The 26595-nt window shown below is 56.6% G+C and overlaps 1 protein-coding gene across 12 annotated transcripts in view; it reads left to right on the forward strand.

Moving 5' to 3' along the window:
• Positions 1–26595, forward strand: part of CELF6 (CUGBP Elav-like family member 6) — a 242235-nt gene that overhangs the window by 96052 nt on the left and 119588 nt on the right. For all 12 annotated transcript variants that reach the window (XR_012670191.1, XR_007358668.2, XR_007358667.2 and 9 more), the window contains exon 3: positions 21269–21317. Coding sequence is in view for 9 of the 12 variants with exons in the window: in XM_048865634.2 (XP_048721591.1) it covers positions 21269–21317 (49 nt within the window). In the remaining 3 variants the exon portion in view is untranslated. The remainder of the gene's footprint in view (positions 1–21268; positions 21318–26595) is intronic.

Genomic DNA, 26595 nt, shown 5'->3' on the forward strand with positions numbered 1-26595 from the left:
GTTCTCGGATTGGGATTATGATGCTGCACCAGGTGGTGTGTCCCTGCGGAGGGAAAGCAGCCCCGCTCTCCCCAGGGTGAGTAGGACAAATGCTTCTGCCTGGCCTCAGCGCACATGCTGGGGATGTGATGCAGGTGTGTGAGGTTGTGTCTGGGGTGTGCGTGAATCCGTGTGTGAGTGCGTGGTATGAATGTGTGCAGGGATATATAGATGGTGCACATGTGCGTGCACGAGTGAATTTGTGATGTGGGTGTGTTCCGAATGTATGTAGAGCTGTTTGTGTTCATATATGTGTGTGTGTGGGTGCACATCCTAGTGTGTGTTACCAATGTCTGTGGGAGTGTATGTATTGTACATGTGTGCATCTGCGCATGTGAGTGACGCAAATGGGGGGGTGTTTGTGTGTGTGTGTGTTGCGAAGGTGGCTGGCCCTGTGTCAGTGTGCACTGTGTGGCTCCCTGTAGCGTGTGATGCATCACCAGGCAGCTTCCAAAAGAGAAGTGTAGGGACCAGTTCTGCTGTCAGTTACCCAGTGGGTTACTCCAGACTTGTGCCAGAGAATCCCATTGGCCCCCCAGGAGATGCCATCCCACGCCATTCCTTTGGCCCATACAGTCCAGGAACCTGGCCCTGGCACTTGCCACAGCTGATGCTGCAGAAGGCATATAAAAACTGCCCCAGCCCATTGTGTCCTGCTTGGGAAGGACTCCCCCATATTGCCTGTCCATTCATGGGAGGGTTACTGTCTACGTGCAAGATAGTCGTCCTCAGGATGTTACCTCATGCCAGTGCTGCAGCCCGCTGTGTTCAGGATATGGGGCCTTCCGCTGAGGGACCCTCTCAACTGGCACCTCCCCTGCACAGTCTGGACAGAGGAGGAGTCTGTCTGCCCAAGCAGCTGTGCAGCACATCTGCTGAGTCTCTTCTGCACGTGGTTGGGATGGAGGATCTAACCACAGACATTTCCAGCTCCCATCCAAATCACAAGGGATCTTGCCATTATTTCCAAGCAGGTTCTGCTTTTTCATGCCCTGAGTTCCAAAGGATCCCCCTGCACCTTATCATGTGATACAGCAATTCTTTCACCCAGCACTGTAACGCAGCCACCTCTGGGGTGAAGCATCACAGCTGTTTAACTGTGCACAGCAACACTACAGGCTATGATTTGAATACTACGTCTTGGGGGGGTGGGGTAGTTAGGGAGGCAGAAAACTGGAATTTGGCCAGGACACAAGGGCTAACACCCAAAGATCCAGGAGATCTTTACTGAGCAGAAATGGTGAGGCTGTCAGCTATAATATCCTAGTATAGGATTCACCAGTAACTGCTATACCATGCCTATTAGCCAATACATTGGCCTCCGTACCTGGCAGGTCTGTAGGACAGGTAACAGAACCCAGGGGGGATGCTGGTGCCCACAGCATTTGTGCTGGGGGAGCTGAGAGCTGAAGTAGAATGGCAGAGTGCTGACTCACAATGGTGAGAGATCAGCTCCTCATCACGCCCGAAGCAGGGACAGATTCTGCAGGAGATAGATGAGTTCTTCACGTCTCCTTGGTAGAGTCGTGAGCTGCTAATGGGCAGCTCAGCGCTGAATGGCCTGTCCCTCACCTGGTGACTTTGTCATGCCTTCCAGCCTGGTGATCGCCCTCTCAATCAACCATTTAACCACAGGGGCATGACTACCCCAGCTGGCATATTCTGGGTGCTTCCTTGCATCCTGGGAAATGCAGTCCAGGACAGAAGGGCTGTCGGATCCAGAGGAGCTTGGAGCAATGAATCACAATTCAAAGATTAAAGCAAATTCCTTGCACTGGACCAACACACCCAGACACACAGTGAAGCTCTGTTACGTGACAAAGGAATAAGACTCAGTCCTGACCTGCAGCCCCTCCCAGGTACTCCAGCCCTGGGCTTCCCCCCCCACCCCAGACAGCTCTGCCAGTGCCCCCCACTCCTAACTCACAGCCCCCTGCTATTCCAGTCCTGGGCTCCCTGGACAGCTTCAACACCACAACCTTACCTGTCCCACCCCCTGGCGCTGCATATTGGCACCTCGCCCAGTGGCATGATGGGTAATTTAAGCAATAGCTGGTGCTTTGGTTCATCCATTTTGTCTTAAAGTTTAGTATGGATAAAAGTGGGGGAGGTGAGACGCACCTCCCCCTCCCTCAGCCCAGAGCAGCACCTTCAGATAGTGCCCATCCCCGCCCCAGCCTTCTCTAACTGGATGGATGCTGCAGGGCTGTTCTGGACAGTGTTCTGTTCTGGAGGGGGACATCTGGGCCACCTCCTGCTTCTGGGAGGGCTGAAATAAAAACAGGAAAGTCTGGTGGGATCCCAGCTGGAGCAGTGGAAAGGGAAAGTGTGTGTGTGTGCGGGTTTGTGTGTGTGTGTGTGTATTGGGGGAGAGTGATCTGAGTTTATGTGAGCCTCACAAGGGGGCAGAGCTAGTTTGGATAAGGCTCTGCTCACACCAGTATAATGATTAATTATTGTTTAATAATTTCTTGCAAAGCACATGCAACTCCCCTGCACTCTGTTCCACTCGGGGCCTCTCAGAAGCATGGCCAGTTAGTGATTATTATGTACCGGATAATTAGTACCTGGCCCTGTTTCCTGTCTCTGACTGGCCAGGTGCTGTCTCCGACTGGCTAGGTGCTTCCGAGGAGGATGCAAGCCTCCGTTCAGTGGGCAGCCTGTGATTGTTTCTACTGTCCCCCTTTATCCTCCCTCTGTGGCGAGATGGGGTGACCAGACCTGAACACAGCACCCAAATCGAGGGCTCCCCATTGGTTTACAAACAGTTGTTATCATGGGTCCAATCAAATTTCCCCTCCTGGCCCTCATATGCCCTGGGAGTTAGCTCGCCTGAACCCCAGGCTTAGCTCTGCCACGGATCCAGTGCGTGAGATTGGGTGAGTTACTTGACCTCTCTGTGCCACAGGGTGCCCACGAGATCCCACTGACCCGCTCCCAGGGCTGGGGGGAGATTGAAGGAATGTTTGTGAGACTCTGGGGGATTCTGGGATGAAAACCGCCAGGACTGGGTCCGTCCCTGCTCCAACTGCCCTGGCTTCAGCGGCATTCCCAAGCCGTCCTGTTGTTCCTATGTCAAAAGGCTCAGGCCTAGATTCTCCTTGTGCCCAGGTGGTGCTCAGAGGCAGGGATGGGCAGAGCTGGCTGGGATCCTTGATCCTGTGCTACCCAATCCCAGTGTAAGTGAGAGCAACTAAGGAGCTGCCAAAACTTATGCCAATTACAACAGGTCCTGCAGTGACCTTACATCAGCCAAGGATGGCGTACTCTGCTCCCCTCCCCCTCCTTCTGCTATTCTGGGCAGGCACCAGCAGAGAGCTCCTCTTTCCAAGGGCTCTTGCCTGCCACCTCCATCCAGAATACAGCCACTTGGCAGGCCCGGAATAGCACAGAGCTGACCCGAGAATCCCTGTTCACGTCCGGAGTCATTTCCTCTTGGTGGGGAGGAGCGAGAAGGGGAGCTATCTTTCTGACCCCCATCCCCCCGCCCGCCCTTTTAGAAGTCCTCGTGAGCCTGGCAGCACACACAGTCCTTGGGTAGGTTAGTCAGTCCCTGAAGTTCGTATCACGCAAGCCGGCTTGACATTTACAAACATCAGACAGTCCCCAAGAATCAATAGAGTTTAATAAGCGCCTGGCAAAGACGAGAGACCCGTCACAATGACATTCCGCGTTCTGTAAATGTTATTCGAAATCATACTCACAAGGTTTTTATTCCATGCAGCGTAGAGCGGCAGGGCTCTGGGAATACGTCCCATCAAAGGCCATTTCGCTGGGAACTGTGATGGGCTGGTCGGTGAGGGGCTCAGCCAGCCCCCCAGCCCTGCCCCACTTTGCACAATGTGTGTATTGCCACCATGCTTCAGTGCACTGGGGGAGGCCAGCATCTCCTGAGGGTGTCACCCAGGCAGAGCCAGCTGGTCTCCTTGGCCAGGGGCCCGGTGGAGTTGGGATGGAGATGTCAAGCCCCAGGGTGTGGAAGTGGCAGAACGCTCCTCGGGTGGGATTCCTCCGAGAAAGGGAATAACGGCGACATCAAGGTGAATGAGCCCACGCCTGCAAGGTGCAGAATGTGCCCGCAGCATGAAGCTGAGGCTCTGCCAGTGGCCTCCAGGGGAGCTGCTGAGCACCCACTGGCAGCACTTGAGGTCAGCTCCTCCGAAGGGGCATGCAGGGCCACCAGCAGGGGCTCAGCTTGGGCTCATTCACCCTGATGTTGTCGCCGTTATTCCCTTTCTCAGAGGAATTCCGTCCAAGGAGCAGCGCCTCTGAGGGGGTACGCAGGGCCAGAGCCTCTGATGGGGTACCCGGGGCCAGCACCTCCTAGGGGGAACACAGGGCCAGCGCCTCCGAGGGATCAAGTTACTTGGGCTCCTAACGTACATCACCTGCTGAGGCTTTCTGTGCCTTGCAGGGCGAGTGGGGGAAGGGGTGCGACACTTTTCAGGGTGACCTGAGGTGTCTGGGGGGATTTGCTAGCACCCGCTGACGGCACAAGGGAGTCTTGTCTGTGCCGGCCGGGGGCAACTCCCAAAGCTACCCACTGCCGCCAATATGAGCCCTCCACACCAGGCTATCGGCAGCCCCTCCTTTCCCTCTGAAGGTTAGCACAGACACCCCACCTTGTCACGCTTGAGTGCCCACTGCCCGCTCTGTACACCGATCCGTTGCCTCCACCTCATTCCAACCCTGTCCGTAGCACGAGGCGCTTAGCTGTGGCTGTAGTGAAACATACCAATGCTCAGATTAAAGATCCCAAAGCCAATGTAAGGGTTTGGACACAGAAGGTGACAGGTGGGAGAAAAAAATCACAGGCAATTATAGCCTCTACTCACGAGCAAGGTCCTTGCCTGGCCTACGAGGTCTCTCACCCCATGGTCCATCCAGACAGCGCTTATCCAGCCTGGAGCTATGCAATCCCCTCTTCATGGCATGCTCCCACAGGTGGAATGTCTTTTCCATAGCAGGTCCCATTGGTGCCGTTTCTTCTGCTCTTACGTAGCCCACAGCTGTTTATCCCTTTTCAGAGTCTGGTAATTTCACTTGCTTCAGCCCTGAGCGTTCCCTCCTCCAAGTCTTTTCTTGGGGTTCTTCTGTCACCTATTGGGACCAGGCTGGAGATGCTGGGCTGGGTGGAAAGGGATTGGTTGCTCCCACTCTTGCTGAGGTAGCAGCGACCCGCCCTGCCTCAGGTGATGTACGCCATTTCCAGGAGTTGTGGAACCTCAGATGCCACATTATACGTGTCTCTCCAACTACTTCCCCTACAAACATCTCACAGTAACCGGGGCGATAGGCTTATTCTGCAGAGATGACCCACAGCCCCCTTTGGTGGCATATTGAGAAGCCAGTCAGACTCTGGTGTGATGCCTACCTGGCCGTACGTATGCCGCTGACGCCGAAGCTTTCAGGTGCTTGCCAGCAGTGCTGGAGATGTATGGTAGAGGTGGGAGGGCAGAACCAGATGGAGGTTCTCAGAACCATGCTTACCTCTCGGCTCTGCAGAGTCAGGCTGGAAGAACAGGCCTGGTGGGATGTTAAGCCAGGAGCTGTGCAGGGGCATTTGCTGAGGTGGAAGCCTGGTGCTCCTGGTAGCTGATGCGTGGTCTTGGTGCTGGCTGGGGATGTTGGAGATCTTGGGTCAGTTCCCAGCTGTGCCCAGTGTCCCTTTGTCAGGCCTGAAGAGAAACACTTTCAGTGCTAAGGAGGAAAAGAAAAATTATCCGAACGAACTAGTGGAACCCAGGAGCATGTCACTGGTCTGCCAGGGAGCTTTGAATCAGGACTGCTGACGCAGCTTCCCCTGGGCATTTTGCCCTCTATACAATGAGGATCATAGCACTGCTGTGCCACACAGAGGCACTGTGCAGCTAAACGTGTAAGCGACTGTACGGTAATGGGGCTGGAGACATCCCTTAGCTGGCTTCAGCTGACAGGACAGTGAGACAGGACATTGGTGGAGTGTCTCCATAAACAGAAGGTTTGTTCCAGTTTACATAGAAACCACTCGGGATGGAGCGGTTCGCTGTGGGCGCTGGTAGATCTGGAGGGGGCACTGGTAGATCTGGTGGGGTTTGCTGGTAGATCTCTTTGGCTTCAAGAAGGTATTTGACAACCCACCGTGACAGGGTGTGGAGATCCGCACTCGGCTACAGCCATGAAGGGATTACGGGGCAGAGTCACTACCTCCCCAGCTGAAGCAGTTGAGATAGAGATCAAAGGCCAGACAGGGAGCTGGCTGCTAGAGAGGCAGAGAGAGGGCTGTGCTGATCTGTAGCAGACAGGCAGAACGCTGCCCGGAGAGCAGGACCAGCAGCCTCTGAGGACTGGGCTCAAACTGCTGTGGGGAGCAGAGCTCCTCAGCCTATACCCCTTCTCTTATTCTCCAAGAGCTAAAGGAAAATGGGGCTCCTAGGGCCGAGTCAGCAAGTCTGGGAGAATGTGACAAGTGGGGTTGGACTGGGAGGCAAGGTGAGCAAGGTCCGAGAGAGCTGGTGGCTTCCCAGGCACTGAGGCCAGGGGAGGGGCTGAGTCCCCATCTCCTCCACTGGATCAGTGTTGCGATGGAATGGAATGGGCTGCAGGGATCTCTGCAGTGCTACTGTAGATTCCAACAGTGTACCGGACTGAACTGCATTGCATAAGATGTATGGCGTAGCCTAGGGTATTTGGGACCCCATTGTGCTAATACTGTATGTTGAACTAGGCAATCCTAGGGGTCTTCCAATTAAATTAATTGGCAGCAGGTTTAAAACAAACAAAAGGAAGTATTTCTTCACACAGCGCAGTCAACCTGTGGAGCTCCTTGCCAGAGGATGTTGTGAAGATCAAGACTATAATAGGGTTCAAAAAAGAACTAGATACATTCAATGGCTGTTAGCCAAGATGGGCAGGGATGGTGTCCCTAGCCTCTGTTTGCCAGAAGCTGGGAATGAGTGACAGGGGATGGATCACTTGATGTTACCTGTTCTCTTCATTCCCTCTGGGGCACCTGGCATTGGCCACAGTCAGAAGACAGGATACTGAGCTAGATGGACCTTTGGTCTGACCCAGTATGGCCATTCTTATGTTCTCATCCTGTAGCAATATTGTCACCCAAATAGTAAAAGACAGGGCTCTAAGTGTGGCGGGAGAATCGCAGAGGCCCTGCATCGGGTCATACTGGCAGCCAGACAGAGCTGGACACAATGAATGTTGATTTGCACTAGATTGGACTGGAGCTCCTAACGAGCGGTAGCAAAGCAGGTTCTCTGCCCAGACATGACCTAGTGTTGGGTGGTGCGCTCTGGACACAGAACGAAGGGCCTGTCTAGGGGCTGTGAAGTCGAAAGTCAGGACATAGAGAAAAGAATGAGCTAGACTCAGATGGGCCAGCCTATGTGCCTCTGAGAAATGCTGCCTGCTTGGCTTTTTCCTATCCCAGCCTCTCACTCCCTAGCCCAGCCGAGGACGGGGCCCTGGGTCCAGCCCCTGGGGAAGAGGGGATGAATCAGGCAGGATCAGCATTGATGGGCTAAAGAGCCCCACTGATCTTCCGGAGAGGAAAAAGGGGACTGCAGTATGGGAGGGGGTCTCTGCTGAGGACAGCACCTGTACCACAGGCTTGGGGTCCTGCTCTGCCTTAGGCTGGGAGGTCTGAAGCAGGCAGCGCCTGGGCCCATCCTAGTGGCCACACACAGCAGGCATTTAATGTTGGTTGGCTGCAGTGCCAGGAGGGGAGCGGGCAGAGGAGAGGGGGATGAGGAATCAGCCGGACTTCGGAGATCCGGTTCAGGGCTGGCCAGGGCTGGGGTTCGCATGCTCTCTGCTTGTCCTCGAGGGCGGGGCCACTCCCTGCCATCTCCTTCTCACTAACTGTAGCGATGGCATGTGTCGGGTGGGCACCCTTCCCCACCAAGCAGAGGGGCCTTGGGCAGGGACAGTACTGGCCATGGGAACCCATAGCTCTCCAGGTACCAGCTGGCGAGCCCAGCTGGTGGGCTGCGTGAGTGAGTGAAGGAGGGAGCGTCCGGCAAGGAGCCGGCATGCCCGGGGCAGGGAAGCGCTGCTGGCTGAAGCTAGCTGTGAGCTGGAAGAAATGCTTAGAGATATTGAGGAGCAGGAGCCATGGGTGAGCCGGGCCCCCAGCGCAGTGTGTGGGAGTGGGGGACTGATTACTGTACAATAGCAGACTGGAAAATCTTTCGTATGTGGAACTGAACCTGTGGGGATCTGTGCAACCTGCTGGCATCTATGGCTGCTGGAGTTTAATCAGTTCAGTTTAAATTAGTGTCCAGAGCAGATTTTCTCCTGGTTTCAGGAAAGCAAGCTGGGGTCCGAAGGGTCCACACAAACCGAGCAAGTCAGCATACAGCAGTCATGGACCGGGCCAGACCTGTTCCCATTCCCAGGGGCAGGACTGCATGCCCTCTGCTGATCCCCCTCACCCTCTTGCACGGCCTGGGAAACCTGGAAGGGAGGCTGCTAGCTCGCGGGGCAGGCCCCCCACTGGAGGAGCCCGGCCCTTCGTGTGGGCCTGGTTGTTCAGGGCCTTGTCCAGAGCACGTCACAGAATCAGCACTGAAGCCCAGAGCCAGAGGGGACTATGGAGACATGGGAAGAATCAGTTGTTTTTCAAACCCTGTTAAAGGGGAGCAGGGTGGAAGGTGACTGCGGACCCTGCCATCCTGGTAGGTGGGGAAGGAGCAGGAGGGAGCTCTCCCAAGGGCACTGGCTGTAGGAGGAGTGCGCCTGTGAAATACATTGGGAGTCCATGCAGCGAGAGCCAGGCCGCAGCTGGAGCCTGCTAGAGCAGGGAGGCACAATGAATGAGCTGCTGGGGCTGGCTGGGCAGGGATGGCCTTGCCTGTGTAAACACACCGTGTGTCTGTGGCAAGGCCACAGGAGTAGGGAATGGAAAGGTGGGAGCCAGGAGATGCTGGGGCTGTTGGTCAGCACCTGCTAACACCCTGGAGAGAGCCGTCAAGCTGAGACTGACGACTGGCCTGGAGACAGCAGCTCTGACAGGACCCAGCAGAGCTTTTCACCTGGAATGGATTGTGCCAGAGGAACCTGACCTCTGCTGAGCAGCGTAGGGCCAGGGGAACGCAGAGGTGCCATCCAGCTCAGCTCCCTGAAAGCTCCCCACACACCACAGAGACCAGTGAGCCTCTGGCACCGTTCCCACCCCGGCTGTGACCAGTGCACAGGGCCTGACAGAACACTAGATGGGGGGCCACGTGTGCCTCCGGGGAGGGGGGAAGGCTGGGAAATCCCTGTCCGTGGCACACAGTGCCCCTCTGACGCATAGGCACCAACTTCTCCTGGTGCCGGTGGGTGCTCGACCCCTCGGCCCTGCCCTGACTCCACCCCTTCCCCCCCATTCCATCCCCTTCCCCAAAGTCCCCACCCCAATTCCGCCCCCTCCCTGCCACTATTGGACTCCTTTCCCAAATCTCCACCCCGGCCCCACCTCTTCCTGCCTCCTCCCCTGAGCACGCCACGTTCCCGCTCTTTCCCCCCCCCCCCAAGAGCTTGTTACTCCGCGAAACAGCTGTTTTGCAGCGGCAAACGCTGGGAGGAGAAGTGGGGATGCGGCATGCTCAGGGGAGGAGGTGAGGTGAGCTGGGGTGGGGAGGGGAGCTCAGCTGTCGGTGGGTGCAGAGCACCCACCAATTTTTCCCCCTGGGTGCTCCAGCCCCACCGAGGGACAAGCTTCGTGTCCCATGGTCTCCCTGCACCGGCGTGAGGTGGGATGCCCGAGCTTGGGGCTGCTCCTGTGGAAGGGGTGGCTGGACATGCCTTCCTGACCCAAAATGTGGCTGAGCCCTTCCCATCTCCTCCTTCCGGGGCATTGACCAGGGTTGTAGTGGGCATGCTCCCACTTTGTCCGGAGCACAGAGCAGGTGTTGTCTGCTAGAATACAGTGGGCAAGCGCTACAGAATCAGTTTCCCTGTGATTGAGGGGGCAGTTGATGGATTTCAGTCCTCTCCCCTCCTGGCCCCCTCTGCCCACACTGACCAGCCTGCCAGCCTCCACCACTGCCTGACCCAAACTGTGCCTGCTCCACCCTGGCTTCCTCCCTGTACTGCCAGCATGTGCTGTATGAGCCCCTCCAAGCTGTTCTGAGCTCAGCCCGGTGCTGGCAGGGCACTTCAATCCACACTGTGGCTCTGATGCTGCTTTGGTCCGGGGCTCGTGCTCCTGTGCCATATGCCCGCAAAGCAGGTGCTGCCTGGGGACCCTGGTAATTGGTTAATGGAGCCCCTGATCAGTTGCGTTTGCCTGGCTGGCAGGGCAGCGAGCAGGCTCCTGTCCAGCTCAGCAGCAGCCTGGAAGGAACAACATCAAATTAGAAACCCCAGAGTCATTTCTCACACCCTGGTGTATCACAGCCCCAGCTTTGGGGCTTCCTGCAGACCAGGAAGGGACAACTCCTGGGGGAGGCCCAGGCCTTTGTCAATGGGGCTACTCCCCCACCCAGCCCAGAGGGGTGTCTGTGTGTTGTGGGAGGGAGGTGTGAGTGTCAGCATGTGTGCATGTGTGGTACACACTGGGGTCAGTTCTGTGCCCGCTCTGTCTGCGTGCGTGCGTCTGTTTCGCCCCAGGTGTGTCTGTAGGTGTAGGGCTGTGTGTCAGGAGCTGTACTGGGCTATGGCGGTGTGTGTCAGGCCGTGGGTTGTGGTGATGGAAGGAGGCCTGTGCCCCTTGCGGTGCCAGCTGCACTCGGTTCTCTGCCCCTCTCATGGTCAGCGGCCGATTAGCGGCTCACAAAGTCAATTGTTCAACTGTGACTGTCTCCTGGGTTACCATAGCTACCATCCTAAGCACATGGCATGTCTCCAGGGCAACGCAGGAGAAGCACGCTCTGTTGCCGGGGTAACCAATATAATTGTAGTGCTTTTAGGAAGGGGGGGGTTTAAAGAGAAAAAGGAGGCGACAGCACAAAATTGCTGGCTGGGGCAGTGGGTGGAGAGGGCACCCAGCACACACAGGGCTGGGTGTGGGGCAGAGGTGGGTGGGCGTAGGGCAGCGGGCACGGAGACAGCCCCTGCCCCACTCTGGATTGGGGCCAGGGATGTCCACAGCAGTGGGTGATCAAATGTTCCTCATCCTCTGGCCCCAAGGGAATCGTGAGCCACATGCTGGCACTAGGGGGAGGGGTGCATGCTTTGTGCATAGGGCGCTCTGCTCTCTGGGGAGCCTGGGATACAGCAGGCAGAGGGGTGGGAGTGAAATGGGGTCGCAGGTGTCAGTTGCAGTAGCCGGGGCTCAGCCCGTTTCCTTGTAAAAACCCACCTCAGCAGCGGGCAGCCTGCGCAGGGCAGCTAAGACCCAGTGCCCCCCTCACAGCCTCTGGGGGGGGTTCCTGCGGGGCAGGGCTGAGGCACGCCAGCGAGGGGCAAAACGTGAGATGCATGCTGTCCCTGTCCTGGGGGTGAACAGACACCTTCCTTCCACAGAGTCCTGGACACACCCACAGGCGCACACCCCTCAGCCATGCTGACACGCCCAGCGGGGGGCACCCACAGGACACACGCACCCCATACAGACACCCACACAGGACACACCTACAGAACACACCCACTCCAGACTGGCACACACCCCTCGGTCATGCTGACACACCCAGCGGGGAGGACCTACAGGACACAAACACACGCATACAGGCACACCCAGACAGGACACACCTAAAAACACATACACACACACACACACACCCCATACAGGCACACCCATATGGAACACACCTACAGAACACACACACCCCATACAGGCACACCCAGACGGGACACACCTTCAGAACACACACACCCCATACAGGCACACCCAGACGGAACACACCTACAGGACAGATGGACCCATACACCTGTACAGACATATACAGTGGGGTGCACACATCCAAACCCCACAACCATGTGCATGCATAGTTACCCCCCACACCTCCATAACCAGCAAATGGCAACACTCACACACCACCAAGGGCACAAGCCAACACAGCCGAACCCCTCCCAGCAGCCAGAGAGTCACTGGGGAAGGACTGTCCTGATTTGTATTTCATCCTAAGAGCAGCGGTGAGAGGGCAGCTTGACCCCCCCCACAACCCATCCCGCATGCCAGTGGGAAGTATGGGACATGGCTGGGGCACCTTCCAGGCTCGAGCACCAGGGAGCGCTTGGCAAAGCAAGGAGTCAGACGGTGCCCAGGGGCCGTGCAGCAGCTGTTCTGCACAGGCAAAGGGCTGGCACACAGCCTGGGCTGGCCCGGGACCAAATGCCCCTCCCGTGCCCCCCAAGCGAGGACCCTGTTGTGGGGATTCAGCCGGTATTCAGAAAGGGAGCACAGATACAATGGGGCAGGGGAGCATGTGCTCCAGAGAGTGGGGGAGGGTGGAGGGGCTGGGAGAGATTTAGGAACTGGAACGAATAGTCTTATCCCAGGATGGCCTTTATCTGGGTACTCCCTTGGAGTGGCGGGCAGGATTTGCCATCTCCCCTTCTGGGGCGGCACAGGGAGCAGCACATCGTCCGGGCAGCAGGGGGGCTGGTTTCTAGCTCCAGTCATCCCCACAGAGTTCCACGTGCCCTTTGGACGGCCATCAGAAAAGCTGGGCATCCCATCAGCCACCCCCACGCGGAGCAGGGCAGGAACTGGTCGGTGCTCAGCTGGGCTGGAGGGAGGGGCTAGCCGCCAAGAGCCAGCAGCCAAGCGGCGTCACACCACTGAGCCCTGGGGAGATCCTCTGGCTCAACACCAGCGTAACCCAAAGGAGTCGCTAGGCTGGGCCACCCGGTAGCAGCTGGGGAGCTTCAGAGTCCGGGAAGCGAGGATCTCAGCTCATGTGGGGGGGCCTGAGGAGCATGTACGGGGGACGTCCCCATGCTGGCTGCCCCCTGAAAAGCCCCACACTCCCCCTGGTGGGGTGGGATGGGCCAGGGGCTGGCCTGTGAGCTCAGGGACAGGGTAAAGGGGATTCACGCCACTGACGTCAGTGGAGTTACTCTAGATTTACACCAGTGTAACTCAGATATGAATCTGTCCCCTTGCATCTGATGTTACCTTATGGGCTCGGGGAAACGCCCTAATCTGTGAGCAAAATTCTGATCTGATTTACACTGGTGTAAATCTAGAGTGACTCTGCATACTTTAATGGAGTGATACCTGATTTTCAGGCTCCACCGTAGGAGCCTCAGTCTACCATGGGAACCCTGCATGTGAACACGCGTGTCGGGTCGAGTCAGGGAGCAGCCTTAGTACAAACATGAGCACCCAGGGTCTGGGCTGGGCTACCCTTCAGGGGCCGACTTGAGAACTTGGGCTCTGAATGGTCAGGTCCCTGCAGGACTGAGAGCCAAAGCCCGAAGCATGAGTGGCTGGCTGTATTTGCCTGTCCCACTCGTGAAGGAGGATGGGGGTTAAGAAGGCAGATGGGCCAGTTGTTCTGCCTGATGGCCTTCCTCTGTCTGTTCAGTGCTCTGGAAAGAGCTCTTGGGGATCTCCAGTGGGTCCCGTCACTCCAGGTGGGCTGGGTCCTACTCCTGTCCATGCACTCTCCCTCTCCCTGTGCCCTCCTTCCTTTTGCCCTCTTCCCCTCCCTGTTCCTCTGGTCTCGGTTTCTGCTCCAGGTCTGGCCTGGCCCCAGAGCTTCCTTGCACACCCCAGGTGTGTTCAGCACTAGATTCTCTGTGGCTCTGCCAGGTGTGGCTGAGGTTAGCTCCAGTCAGGTATGTTACACACTGCACCACCTAGTGGCTGAACAGTACAACACAGCTTAACATCCCATTACAGTTCCTCCTCCTTTCTTTTCTCTTCCCTCCTGGCTTTCTCCACCCCCCTCCTTTGCTAGTTCCTCATTTCCCTCTTCACTTTTCAACCCGTCCTGGCTCTTCTCTCTCTTCCTTTTCCATTGTCTCCACCTCTCCACCCAGTGCTTTCCTCTCTCTTCCCCCGAGCCAACAAGGACCAGCAGGGGCCCGTGCAGTAGTGCTGAGGGGCTGGAGCATGGTCCAGTGCTTGCAGGGAGAATTGAGCCTCTGAGCTGTGGGGCTGAGCTCCCGGAGCTGCCTCCTGCCACAGTAATGAGGCTCAGGGCTTCCCAGGAGAGGGGCTCCGCTTGCCTCTGAGCTCCAGCTGGGGGACGTTTTTTCAAAGAAAAGATTTTTCAAAACGAGTTCTCATAGAAAATAGCAGATTTCATGGAAAAAATTTACTTTCAATGGAAAATATCGGGGGGCTTTCAGTCGTCATCATCCCCCCCAAAAGCCCCAAACAACCCTGGATGGTTTGGGTGGCGATTGGGCAACTGAAAACCAAATTTTCTTTTTCTTTTTTTTTTACAAGACCCCAACATTTGCCACAAAAAAGAAAAAAAACAAACTCATACCCCCGGCAGCTCTGGACTGGACACCTCCTAGGATTGACTGAGCCAGCTGAGGCTTAGCTGTGCTGCCAGCTGTCGTGGCTCTGTTAGGACACTCAGGATATGTGACGTTGGTCTCAGACCCCAGCTCCTGGCGTCCTGTGACTGCGTATCTCAGTTTTTGTTCCAAAACAACATCTCTAATTCTCGCGGTGGCAGAAAGACCTGAAAGCCTGGCCCCATGATGCCCCAGAGCCACAAAGAACCTGAGCGCTAGGATTTTTATTTTAGATCTCACACTTTTTAAGCCAGTCCCATGATACTTTGGGGGCTGGCTACTGATGTTGGCGGTTGGCAGGGCTCAGGCCAAGGTGTCAAGGGGGGTTAGACGCCAATGAAAGTCGATGCGAGTTGGGTACCAGATCCCGTAGGACCCTTTGGAACTCCTGGCCTTAAACTATTAAGCCAGTACAGTTATGTGGGGCTTGTATGTCCCTAGAGATAAATGGTTCTGCACACTGTGCCAGGAAAGGCTCTGCTGGGCTTAGCACCATGGCACAGGCCTGCCCTCTGCCCTCCATCCAGCCCAGGAGCCTGGAGCTGAGCAGACCCAGTCTCCGCACCGTGCAGGGAGAGAGGTGTAGCAGCCTGGGAGTGGCAGGTGCATAGAACATGGCAGATCCAAGGGCTGCTGGTGCCTTATGCACTCTGGGAACAGGGAAGGGATTTGGCAGGGACTGAAAGACAATCCCTCAGTTGCTGGCAGGTTCCTAGGAGCGCGGGGTCACACATGGATGCCCGCATGGCCTGAGGGGTTGTGAGGTTCTTCTCTGCACACTGCAGGGGTGAGCTGGATGATCAGAAGGTGGGATCCTCATCTCTAGATCACTGACTACGCTGAAGAAGGAAGGAAGGAGATGGGAAAGAGAGTTTTCCTCAGGGTTCCCACAACATCCAAGCAATCTGCCAGATGGATTGTGTCCGCCTTCCTCTGTGGCATCCCTGATTGGCCAGAGCTGGAGACAGGCCACCCAGGCCAATGCTCTGAGGAGTTCCAGAGAATCCTCTCCCTTGCTGCCTGGCTGGTGTGTCCTGGTCACGTAAGCAACCACCAGATTTGGGCTCAAGAAGGGAGGTGATGCCAGGGTGATGGGGTAAAACCAAGCGAAGGCTGACCGCGAGGAGACGCCCCTTCCTGGGAACTGGGGTGCGTGTATGTGATTTCTACCTGGTCAGGAAAAGCCCTTGTGTAGGGGGTGCCCTGGAGTGAGGTGCTGGTCCCCTGTGTAGACACTAGGAAGGTGTGGGTCACCCAGCTGCCCATGGTGTAGGGGAAGGTGTAGCCACTACCAGGGGGGAAGCACCTGATCTCGGCTCCATGGCTGGCATGGGCTGGGTGCGGTGGGGCAGCATGCTCAGCCCCAGAGGGAGGGGTCACCTGCCAGGGCACAGCAGTGACCCAGCCAGCCACACGTGGCCCAGGGCAAGCTGGGGTGGGAAGGCTGGAGGGGTGGGAGTGTCCTCAGGACAGCCAGTGCCAGCCTCTGCCGCCCCGATCCCTGTGGAGGGACACCAGGAAGAACAGGAAGGGCCAGAGCCTGTGTGGCCCCTGGGCAGCACGTGCCTGGAGCTGGATTCCAGACGCATGAGGCTGGGATTCGGAGTCTGGATGGTCCTGTCCTCTGTCCATCCCTGTGGGGCTTCCCACACCAACACCCACCCCAAGTGTAATGGATGCTAAACTGCAGTACGCTATTTAGCCCCTAGGGGGTCCTGTGCATAAAGTACCTTATTTAAGCCAACCTGGGCCATAGCTGGGCATGAAAGGCACTGATGCTGAGCACAGCTGGGGTGGCTCAGCGAGAACTGGGACAGTCCGGAGCTGGTACCGGGCCATGCCAACGGGGAACAGTGGCTCCTCCATTCACCAGTGTGTCACTGTTTGTGGTTTGCCGGAGGATCAGGTCTTGCCCAGCTGATCTCAGTGCCCCTGGGCAGAAGATGGGTTCCCCAGGGAGGGAGGGGGACCTTGGCAGTCCAAGCCCTCGCCCTTCCTTCAGGTATAGAGGAGCGTGGAGATACTGCAGGTGACAAGCTGGAACCGGGGCTCGTAAAAATTCCCCTCGGTGTCAGTTTGACTAATTTGTTAGTCTTACCGCTGGCAGGATCCGCTGGGCCCGGCCCAGGCCCAGGCCATAAAACTAATGTAGTGAGGCAGCAGCCCGGCGTAATGAGGGGTACGGCTCACCGCCTGGAACAGGCATTAGCTTTATGAACCGGGGGGTAATTGAAAGGAAATATTTGTCATTGGGCTCCGGCAGAGGAGAAGTTCACAGGAACTTTGTGGCTGCTGCTGCCTTGGCCCTGGCCTGCCAAGTCTCCTGCCCACCCAGATGTGCAGGAGGCCCGTGCAGGTGGGTGGTTGGAGAAGGGCACCCAGGGGCACTTGTGTCTAAACAGCCACTTCACAGCCCTCCTGTCACTTAGCTCCGTCATGCTGCAAACCCGTTCCCAGCCTGTGTCTCTCCCTCGGAGAGAGAGGGGCTCAGCAGAGGCTCCAGGGGCATGAGCAGCTAGTGGTGCTGATTTATGACCGGTCTCCACTGACACCCCCAGCCCTACCTATGCAGCTAATGCCGGACCTGCAACCCTCCACACTATCCCAGTCTACTGCTGCACCCCCTAGCCTACAGTCCCCCAGCTAGCCCAGTCCTGACACCCCGTCCCCGCCCAGTTCTGCCAGGGCCTCTCAAGCCCAATCCATAGCACCTTGGGTTTGTCACCTTTTCAGTCTTGTAATGCAGGAAAAGAGCCACAACCCAAAGCTGGAGCTGGTCTGGAAGCCCAATTAGAAACCCAGCAGGATCAGGGCATGATGCTCTGAGGTCAAGCCGGGAGCCCTTTCTCTGATCTTCCACCGCTATTATCAATCAGCCAAAATCCACCCCCCAGAGTAAATCCACTGCACTCTCCAATGGTATCTGAGCCCCCAATTTGCCCAGCCACCTCCCCCTTTCTGGGCTGATCTCCTGCATCGGCTGCAAGTACTCAAACCAGCCTCCCAGCAGGTAGCCGACTGCAGCGTGGCCCGCGCAGCTGCGTGCGATTGTGAAGTAGTGGACGTGTCGTGTGGTTGTGTCAGGTGGGGCAGGTGAGATGATGGATGGGAGATTTCAGCATCCTTTCATCTGTCATTTTGACGAGGCCAAGGAAAGTTAATTGACTTTAATAGCCAGCAAATGACATCAACAACTTCTCCTAATACGCAAATCAGTTAGCAAGATGGTTTGGCTGGAGCGGGGCTGCTGGGTTCCTCGAGCAGCAACGAGCGAGCAATGCAGGCAGCCAGACAGGCAACACGGAAAGCAGCATTTGTCCAAGGATTCCTGCTGCGAAATGCAGCCACCTCTGGGGTGAACAGCTGCAGCCTTCCCACAGCACTGCTTCCCTTCTTGACACTTTATATGGCATGTTGCCTCTGGGCAGGGGTGGGATTAGACCAGCAGACTGTCCCCCATCTCCCACAGAGGGGACTGAGAACCCTAGTGGGCAGGGTTCACTCCCTGGGAGAAGAGGCAGAGGGATCAGCCTCCAAACCTGTGGATCTCCTAAGATTCATATGGCTCTTGGCAGACAAGTGCCTAGTGGCCCTGGGTCCTCGGCTTGAAGCCACCCCTGTTCTGGAGCTTCCTGTGTATGCACTGTTCAGCTGAGAGGGGAAACTCACCTGGTCTGTTTCACGTTTGTCCCTGGTCAGTTTCACCTCTGGGGCCCCTTCCACTTGGTGGAGCGGGTTGAAAAAAATCTTCCTGCCCCAAAATGGGGTTTAACTGGGGTTTCCTTGCAGGAAAATGTAAGTTTTGGTGACATTTTTCATTTTGTTTTTCAAAAGCCCCAAATGTTGGGATGGGGGGACTACCCCCCCCCCTTTTCTACTGTCCATGGTTGGACCCAGTCTAGCGCTAGTACAAAGCTGTTGCATTGGAGCTTCCAGCACCTCAAGGGACCCTCTAGAACTGAGAAACAGAGACCGGCCTTACCCAGCCCCCAATGTGCCAAGCCATGGGCCTACACACCACAGCCGTCAGCAGGACCAAACCTTGGTCTTTCAGCCCCTTGGGTTAAAGCACAAACCCTGCTGGCTGTGAGCCACCTGATCTAGCCTCTGCGACCAGCCACTACCGGGTGCCCTGGTCCCGGCAGCACACAAATACTCCCAAGCTTGCAGGCTGCTGAGATCTGGATCCAGGGTGCTTTTGATTCAGCAGCACGTTCATAGTATAGTTTATAAACTCTGTATTCTGAGCCGGCGGGGTCCTTGGAAACTAGGCAGGTGTGCACTGTGGGGAGCTCCCAGACTGGAGAACAGGCAGTGGAGTAGATCACCTAAGTCTCTCCCTGTTTTGCCATCTCCATGGGAGCATGGTCTCTTTAGGGCTGGCTGGGTGGATAGCACCACCAGGCCCAGCTCACTTCACAGGGGCTGCACTGGGTGTGTTTAACAAACAGCTTGGGAGACCTGGACTGAATGCTCTGTGTGAGACAAGGCTGGCAGTTCTGTTTGGGCGAAGTGCTGGGATAGCTGGAGCTGCAAAGAGCAGCCCTGGAATTGGATCTGGACCTGAATCTCCCCCAAGTCTGTGGGGTTTGCTCCCTTAGTCTGGGCACATCCCTGTAGCTGTCGCGGAGCCACGGAGAGCAGCCGTGGGGTCAAAAGGTGTTTGTAGGCAGACACTGAGCCGTGTGCTGCCACGCCCTGAGAACCCGGCTTTGCTGTGTCCCCCAGGGTATCGCCTGGCCATGTACAGTTGTAATTGGCCTTACCACCCACTGAACCACAATTAAATAGGAACAAATGCCTGAGACACTGTCTCCCCCCACCACCACCCATGGGGGTCACTGAGTGCAGAACACAAGGCAGGCAAGGGCAGGTATCACTGTCTCTCTTTTGTAGTGTCCCCCAGTTCATACTGCCGGGCCAGGCCCTTTCTGCCTCTAACTGGCAGGGTCACAGTCACAGCCTCAGCACAGAGCTTGGTTAGCAGCTAGCACTTAGCAGGCTTCCCCTTCACCCCCCTCCTTGTTAGCCCTAACACTCACCAGCTACGGCCTTATGGGCACAATCCAGGCTGTGGGCTTTTCCCCCACAGCTCTGTGCTGACTTGGGGAATCATGAGATGGCTGGAGCCCATCCCCGGCAGCAAGACCAGAGGGGTAGGAAACTCCTTGCTGTCAGATCCGCCGGCTGGGCACGGGACCTCCCAGTTGGGAGCTCCCCTTCAGCAGCTTGGGGCCTATGGCCAGGACAGCCTGCCGTGGCACCAGCAGCCTGGCCTCGGTTCCTTTGGGACGGGCAGTGGGGTCACCTCCTGTGTGCATGCTTTACCAGCAGCCTTTCCAGGGTGAGGGTGCAGAGGCCTGCCTGTGATGGAGAGCCCCTGAGAGCAACCGGGCTAGGGGACAGCCGCCCAGAGCTGGAGTGAACCGCTCCAGGATGGTCCGGGCTGGGCTGCTGATGCAGTTCCACCTGCTTCCACGTGGGGCAGCAGGGCGCCAGGCTCAGGGGGACCCTCTGCTCCCTGGCCAGAGAGGGCACTAGTGAGCGATGCCAAGACTCCCTCCCCCAGGGCAGCATCGCCCAGGGAGTCCTACTGATGGGAGCAGAGCCGCCCCCTAGTGACCCCGCTGGCTGGGCTGCCCGAGTGCCCAGGCGCTGGTGGCAGGACTGGGCCTGAGGTTGCTGGCTCCTCATACAGATGGGAGGTGTCACCCTCTCCCGACAGCAGCGCCCCCCGTCAGTGATCTGCCCTCCCCCTCTCTCCTGCCCCAGCTCCTTGGCCCCCAGCGAAGCGGCCAGGCTGGGGGCTGTGGGAAGGCCAGGCCCTGATGAAGTTAATCATTATCACCCTTAATTCCTCCACTAATCCCTGCGATCTGAGGAGAGTTTAGCGCTGCTGTTCTCTGGCTGCCTGTGAGGAGGGTGGCTTTGCGTCGGGACGAGGGATGGGGGAAGGGATGGCTAGCTGGAGATCCTGCTTTGCCATGCTGCGTTGGGGGGGCGGGGCTGTCACTCCCACCGCTCCTCCCCCATGTTGGGTGCTGTTCCTCACCCCCACCCTATTGTCCTCGCTGGGCAGAGTCACTGACCCAGCTCCTCTACCTGCTCCAGGGACTGGCCCCTGCCCTCCAGAGAGGGGAGTGAGTGGGGCACAGCACAGGGCCCAGCCGCTCAGTCCTGCGGTGCATTAGTCGGGTAAGTTGCTCGGCAGAGGTGGAGGTGGGAAATATTCTTGCTGTTCCCCCTCTAGAGGGGCTGTTGGTAGGTGTGATCTGACACCCTCCCCACCACCCACCCACCCACCCACCCATGCCTGCCTGGTTCCGAGGCCAATCCTCAGGCAGGTTCTCTGGCCAGTGTCTCTTTTTGGTTTCTGTCCCAGGACACCCTGCCTACCCCTCCATCCCAGCAAGAGGCTCCAATCCCATGTGCAGCACATCTGTCCCTTCAGTGTCCCTGGCATAGAGCTTGCAGAAGCTTGCCCCATTCCCTGTGGCTCTGCCCTGGCCCCTGTGAAGTCAATGGGACATTTGCCATTCAGTGGAGCTGAGATGTCAGCGTTCATCCCAGCTAGGCCCACAGATCCAGGGCCAGCTTCCTGATGACTGAGCTGGGGGTATCTTTCTTTCTCTTGATACTAACAGTCCCCACCTGGGCCAGTCATGTGGAAATCCCTAACTGGACAGCTATGCCCGCTTGGAACAGATCACGCTAGTGGCTCCTGCTTCCATGTGTCCAGCTGGTAGTCACCCTCCATCCTCTCCCTCCTCCCCCAGCCAGCAGCCCATCCATGCCTGCAGACTCTAACCACGCTGCTCCTTGTTTTGTTTTGCAGATGAATCGCCCCATCCAGGTGAAGCCAGCGGACAGCGAGGGCCGAGGAGGTAGTTGTCTTTTGAATACATACCCATGTGTCTTGGCTGGCTGCTCTTGCTGGGTTAGCTGCTTGCACAGTGCAGGGAAGGGCGAGGACTAATTATGCTCTTCTATTCCATCCTTCTCCCTCCCGGGGCATTTGCCTATAGCAAAGGGCCATGGAGAGCGGGGAGAAGGGATTTCATTTGTCTGCAGTGATTAAAAACCCTTCAGAGCTCATGCTTCTGGCCCTGACAAATTGTGGTGCCTATAAAGCACATGGGAGGTGGTTTATCATATAAGGAACTGCTTAGGCACTCTAGGGAATATCCATCATCTATCTATCTATCTATCCCCATACATCCCTTCTATCTAATCTATCTATCAGTGAGGGCAGGGGGTCTGGGTATCAGGGGGTTCAGATGCATGGGGGTTAGACAAACGGGGGGCAGCTCTCCGTACAGTGACCCCTCCTCCCACGGCTGAGGAGCAATGGGGGCAGGAAGCAGGGGAGAGGATGTGGAGCTTCCTGCAGGCAGGGAAGATTTCTGGGGTTGGGTTTGACCTGGCCCTGGCCTGGCTGCTCTGGGCAAGGGAAAAGAAAGCCCCATCCTCCCCCACCCCCAGTCCAACTGGAACTAGCATCTGAGCCCAGCGCAAGATAGGAGCCACCAGCTGGAATGTCCCCAGCCTCCCCCCATCCCCCGCAGTGATTTACCTCTCCGCTGGCTGCTCCGGGCACCCAAAATGATGCACCCACACTGACGGAGAGGGCTGTGTGACCATTCTTGCAGTTTCCCTTTGTTTGCCCATCATTTTCTGCAGGGAAGCAAAAAAACCTGGGGGGACATGAGTGCAGCATGCGCACAGTGGTGCAGAATTCCCGCAGGAGTACATGGTGCTGGGCATGTACAGACACAGAACAGACGGTCCCCACTCCAAGGAGCTGCCCAGCAAAGTAAAGAACGAAGTCCATTAGCTGGGACTTGGTAGCAGACTCATTAACCTATGTGTGATCCGCATGCTAGAGGAAGACAGAGACCCACTGCAGTAGCCGAGGCGGTACCAGCTAGCACGCACGTGTTCTGCAAACGGGGGCAGTTTGCCTGGCCTTCTGCTCTCATGTGCCCTCATAAAATGGAGCCAGCTAGTAGCTGAATCTGTCGGTAGCTTCCCCTGAAGGGGCCTGGGCTTGGATGGCCCTGGAATAGAGTACACTTACAAAGTTTGTGGATGATACCAAGCTGGGAGGGGTTGTAAGTGATTTGGAGGATAGGATTAAAATTCAAAATGATCTGGACAAACTGGAGAAATGGTCTGAAGTAAATAGGATGAAATTCAATAAGGACAAATGCAAAGTACTCCACTTAGGAAGGAACAATCAGTTGCCCCCATACAAAATGGGAAATGACTGCCTAGGAAGGAGTACTGCGGAAAGGGATCTGGGAGTAATAGTGGATCACAAGCTAAATATGAGTCAACAGTGTAACGCTGTTGCAAAAAAAACCAAACATCACTCTGGGATGTATTAGCAGGAATGTTGTAAGCAAGACACAAGTAATTCTTCTGCTCTACTCTGCACTGATCAGGCCTCAACTGGAGTGTTGTGTCCAGTTCTGGGCACCACATTTCAGGAAAGATGTGGATAAATTAGAGAAAGTCCAGAGAAGAGCAACAAAAATGATTAAAGATCTAGAAAACATGACCTATGAGGGAAGATTGAAAAAACTGGGTTTGTTTAGTTTGGAAAAGAGAAGACTGAGAGGGGACATGGTAACAGTTTTCAAGTACGGAAAAGGTTGTTACAAGGAGGAGGGAGAAAAATTCTTCTTCTTAACCTCTGAGGATTGGACAAGAAGCAATGGGCTTAAATTGCAGCAAGGTTTAGGTTGGACATTAGGAAAAACTTCCTAACTGTCAAGGTAGTTAAGCACTGGAATAAATTGGCCAGGGAGGTTGTGGAATCTCCATCATTGGGGATTTTTAAGAGCAGGTTGGACAAACACTTGTTAGGAATGGTCTAGATAATACTTAGTCCTGCCTTGAGTGCAGGGAACTGGACTAGATGATCTCTTGAGGTCCCTTCTGGTCCTATGATTCTATGATTCTATGTCCTTAGAGACGTCTGCCCCTAGGGCCAGGTGGGTGTGACTGGCCGCAGGACTGGGCCTGGCATGGAGGCTTAGAGCAACTTTGGGGTTCATTTTGCTTGACCAGGAGGTTGCTTGAACTGACCCCCACTTTACGCCCCAGCACCCTAGCTGGGTGGAGAGCCTCACTGTCTGTGGTGCATGGGCTGGACTCCAGGCAGCATGGGGCTGACGGCTAGCGAGCAGCACAAAACGCTGCCTGTGACCTACAGTAGGTGTGTGCGGCAGGTGGCCTGGGGCGTGCACATGTAGAACTCAGCTCAGTAAGAGCTGGGGGAAGCCAGCCTGTGCTGGGGGAACCGAGGGCCAGAGGCTCTCCAGAGGGATTGCTGGGCTAGAGGAGCTAGAGAAGAACTGACCCATAAGGGCTGTGGGAAACTTGTAGGCCCACGTGTGTGCTGAGTCCCATCCTGGTGGGTAAGAGCTCTGTGTACACAGCAGGTCTCGGCTCTCCCAGTTTAAGGGCCTTGGTGCATTGGGGTGGCAGGGCAGGGAGAGGAGAGAGGCTGCGGGGGGACCTGGACAGGGTAAGGAGGAAGCAGAGGCTGGGGGAGATCCAAGCACTTGAAGGAGTGGTAGGAAGCTTGTGGGGAGACTTTGGCAGGGGAGGGAGGGGTGGAGGTTGGAGGAGGCTGGTGGCTGGGGTGAGGGAAGAGGGGGCAGAGGCTGAGGAGATGGGGGCTGGGTTTGCTGGAGCGTTGGTGGCCTCTCTTCACTGCGAGATGCTGGTTCAGAATGTGCTGACCAAAGGGGAGGTGCCCGAGTGGTGTTCCCCAGCACGCCCTGTCCACGTGGCTCTGCCAGTCGTGCCACGGGGTCTCCGCAGGCTCTCTATTACACTGAGTCGCAGGACCCAGGGCCACAGATCTTATGTCAGGGATGGGCAAACTTTTAGGCCCGAGGGCCACACCTGAGTATGGAAATTGTATGGCGGGCCATGAATGCTCACAAAATTAGGGGTTAGGGTGAGGGCCTTGGGGTGGGGCCAGAAATGAGGAGTTCAGAGTTCGGGAGGGTGCTCCGGGCTGGGACCATAGGGTTCGGAGGGTGGGAGGGGGATTAGGGCTGGGGCAAGGGGTTGGGGCGTGGGAGGGGGTCAGGGTTGCAGGCTCCTGGTGGGGCTTGTCCCTTCTCCATCTCCTATGCAGAGGTGCGGCCAGGTGGCTCTGCACACTGCCCTGTCCACACGCGCCACCTGTGCAGCTCCCACTGGCCGCGGTTCCCAGCCAATGGGAACTGCGGGGGCAGCACTTGGGGAGGGGGGCAGCATGCAGAGCCCCCTGGCTGCCCCTACATGTAGGAGCTTGAGAGGGGACATGCCGTTGCTTCCAGGAGCCACGCGGAGTTGGGAAAGCCCTGGACCCCGTTCCCCCACGGGAGCTCAAGGGCCGGATTTAAATGTCTGGAGGGCCGGATGCAGTCCCCGCACCGTAGTTTTCCAACCCCTGTCTTATGTCACCACCCTGCTTCAGTTTCCCCTCTGTAAAGCAGGGACTATCCTGTTAGCCCTGTCCCCCCAGGGGGCTGTGGGTGCCGGGAAACCCTCGGGAAGAGCTCTTTTCTCTGTTTTGTGTCTCTCGGTGCAAAGGCTGGGCACCTTCCAGCTGACACCAGCGTTTAGCTCCCCTCCACCAGGGCTAGATTCCAGGCTGTAGGAGAGGGAGAGCACGGCTCTGCCCTGCTAAGCCCCCATCACCTGCCCAGGCCGGGGGGTGAAGTACTGGAAAGCCGCAGGTGCCGCTGCCAGAACTCCAGCAACCGCTTGCAAATCACATGGGTGCCACTGCACCCCATCCATTACCGGCCAGCATGTGGGGAGGGGACAGGGGGCAGCGCTCGGGAGCTGCCAGGCCAGTAAGCAGACATGCCAGAGCTGGGCCTTCGGTGGGAGAAATGGGGCCATTCGGCAGGCTGGGCTGGGAATTGGCAGGGATAGGAAAACAAAGGCGCCATGGGGAGCAGGCAGCTCCTGCCAAGCCTGTTCAGCACACACCTGTGCTGGGCATTGCAGGTACAGGTGGGCATTGGGGAGGGCAGGGACAGGAGAGGAGAGTACTGTCCCTTACACACACAGACACATGCCATCTCACCGCAAACCCCCCAAAACACCCAGCTGCAGTCTTTGCAAACATGCTTTTACACAGACCAGCTTGCCACGCCAATGGATCCACGCATACATGTTTACCGACACAAACGGGCACCCATATGTGCACACACGCTCATCCAAGCACACCTCACAATTGCATACCTGCACCCACACAGACGCCAGCTTTGGCATCCACAGAACCCGGCCCCAGCCTCCTGTGCTCTTTGCCTTCGTGAAAAGCACGGCTAGGGGATTGCCTAGTATTCAAGAGCACAACCCCTCTGGGATGCAAACCTAAAATTGTATTGTCTTGTGCTGAACAGAAATCTGTACAGCGTAAGGTCATGAAAATCACCCCCTCCCTCAATGTGGAGGAAGATATGCACAGCTTTCCCCCACCCCGTTATGAATTGCACAAACTGGTTTAAAAAAAACAAAACAAGTTTATTAACTACAAAGGATAGATTTTAAGAGATTATAAGTAAGGCTGCAAGTCTCTCACAGAGGTAACGGATTCCATGACTTTCCGGGACCTCTGGGACTTCTGCAGCTGGCAGGTGCAACTGACCCCAAGTTTTGGGGTGGCCCTGGGGCCAGCCGCACTACCCCCATCCCCTGCCCAGCTCCCCGCAACAGTGGCAGTCCCAGGCCGCCCTCCGCCAGCAGCAGCTGCGGCGGTCCCGAGCCGGCAGGGCCAACTCCCACCAGCAGCGGCAGTGGAGGTCCCGTGTTGCCCCCCCAGCACCAGCGGGCACCCCAGAGGCAGCTCCAGCACCAGTGGATGCCTCCCAGCAGCAGCAGGACCCTCCCCCCCCACAGCACCAGCAGGTGCCCTAGCCCCCCTTTCAGAGCAGCAGCTACACCCTCAGAGACCCGCAGAACACCATAGATGTAGTCAGGGGTGTATAGTACAAGTCATGGACAGGTCACGGGGCCATGATTTTTTGTTTATTGTCCATGACTTTTACTAAAAATGCCCATGACTAAATCTTAACCCTTATAAGTAAGGCTAGCAAACAGATCACAGTAGGTTACTGAGCAAATAAAACAATCGCAAAAACTAAATACACT

Source organism: Caretta caretta, chromosome 10 (assembly GCF_965140235.1).
Source record: "Caretta caretta isolate rCarCar2 chromosome 10, rCarCar1.hap1, whole genome shotgun sequence".
NCBI lineage: Eukaryota > Metazoa > Chordata > Testudines > Cheloniidae > Caretta > Caretta caretta.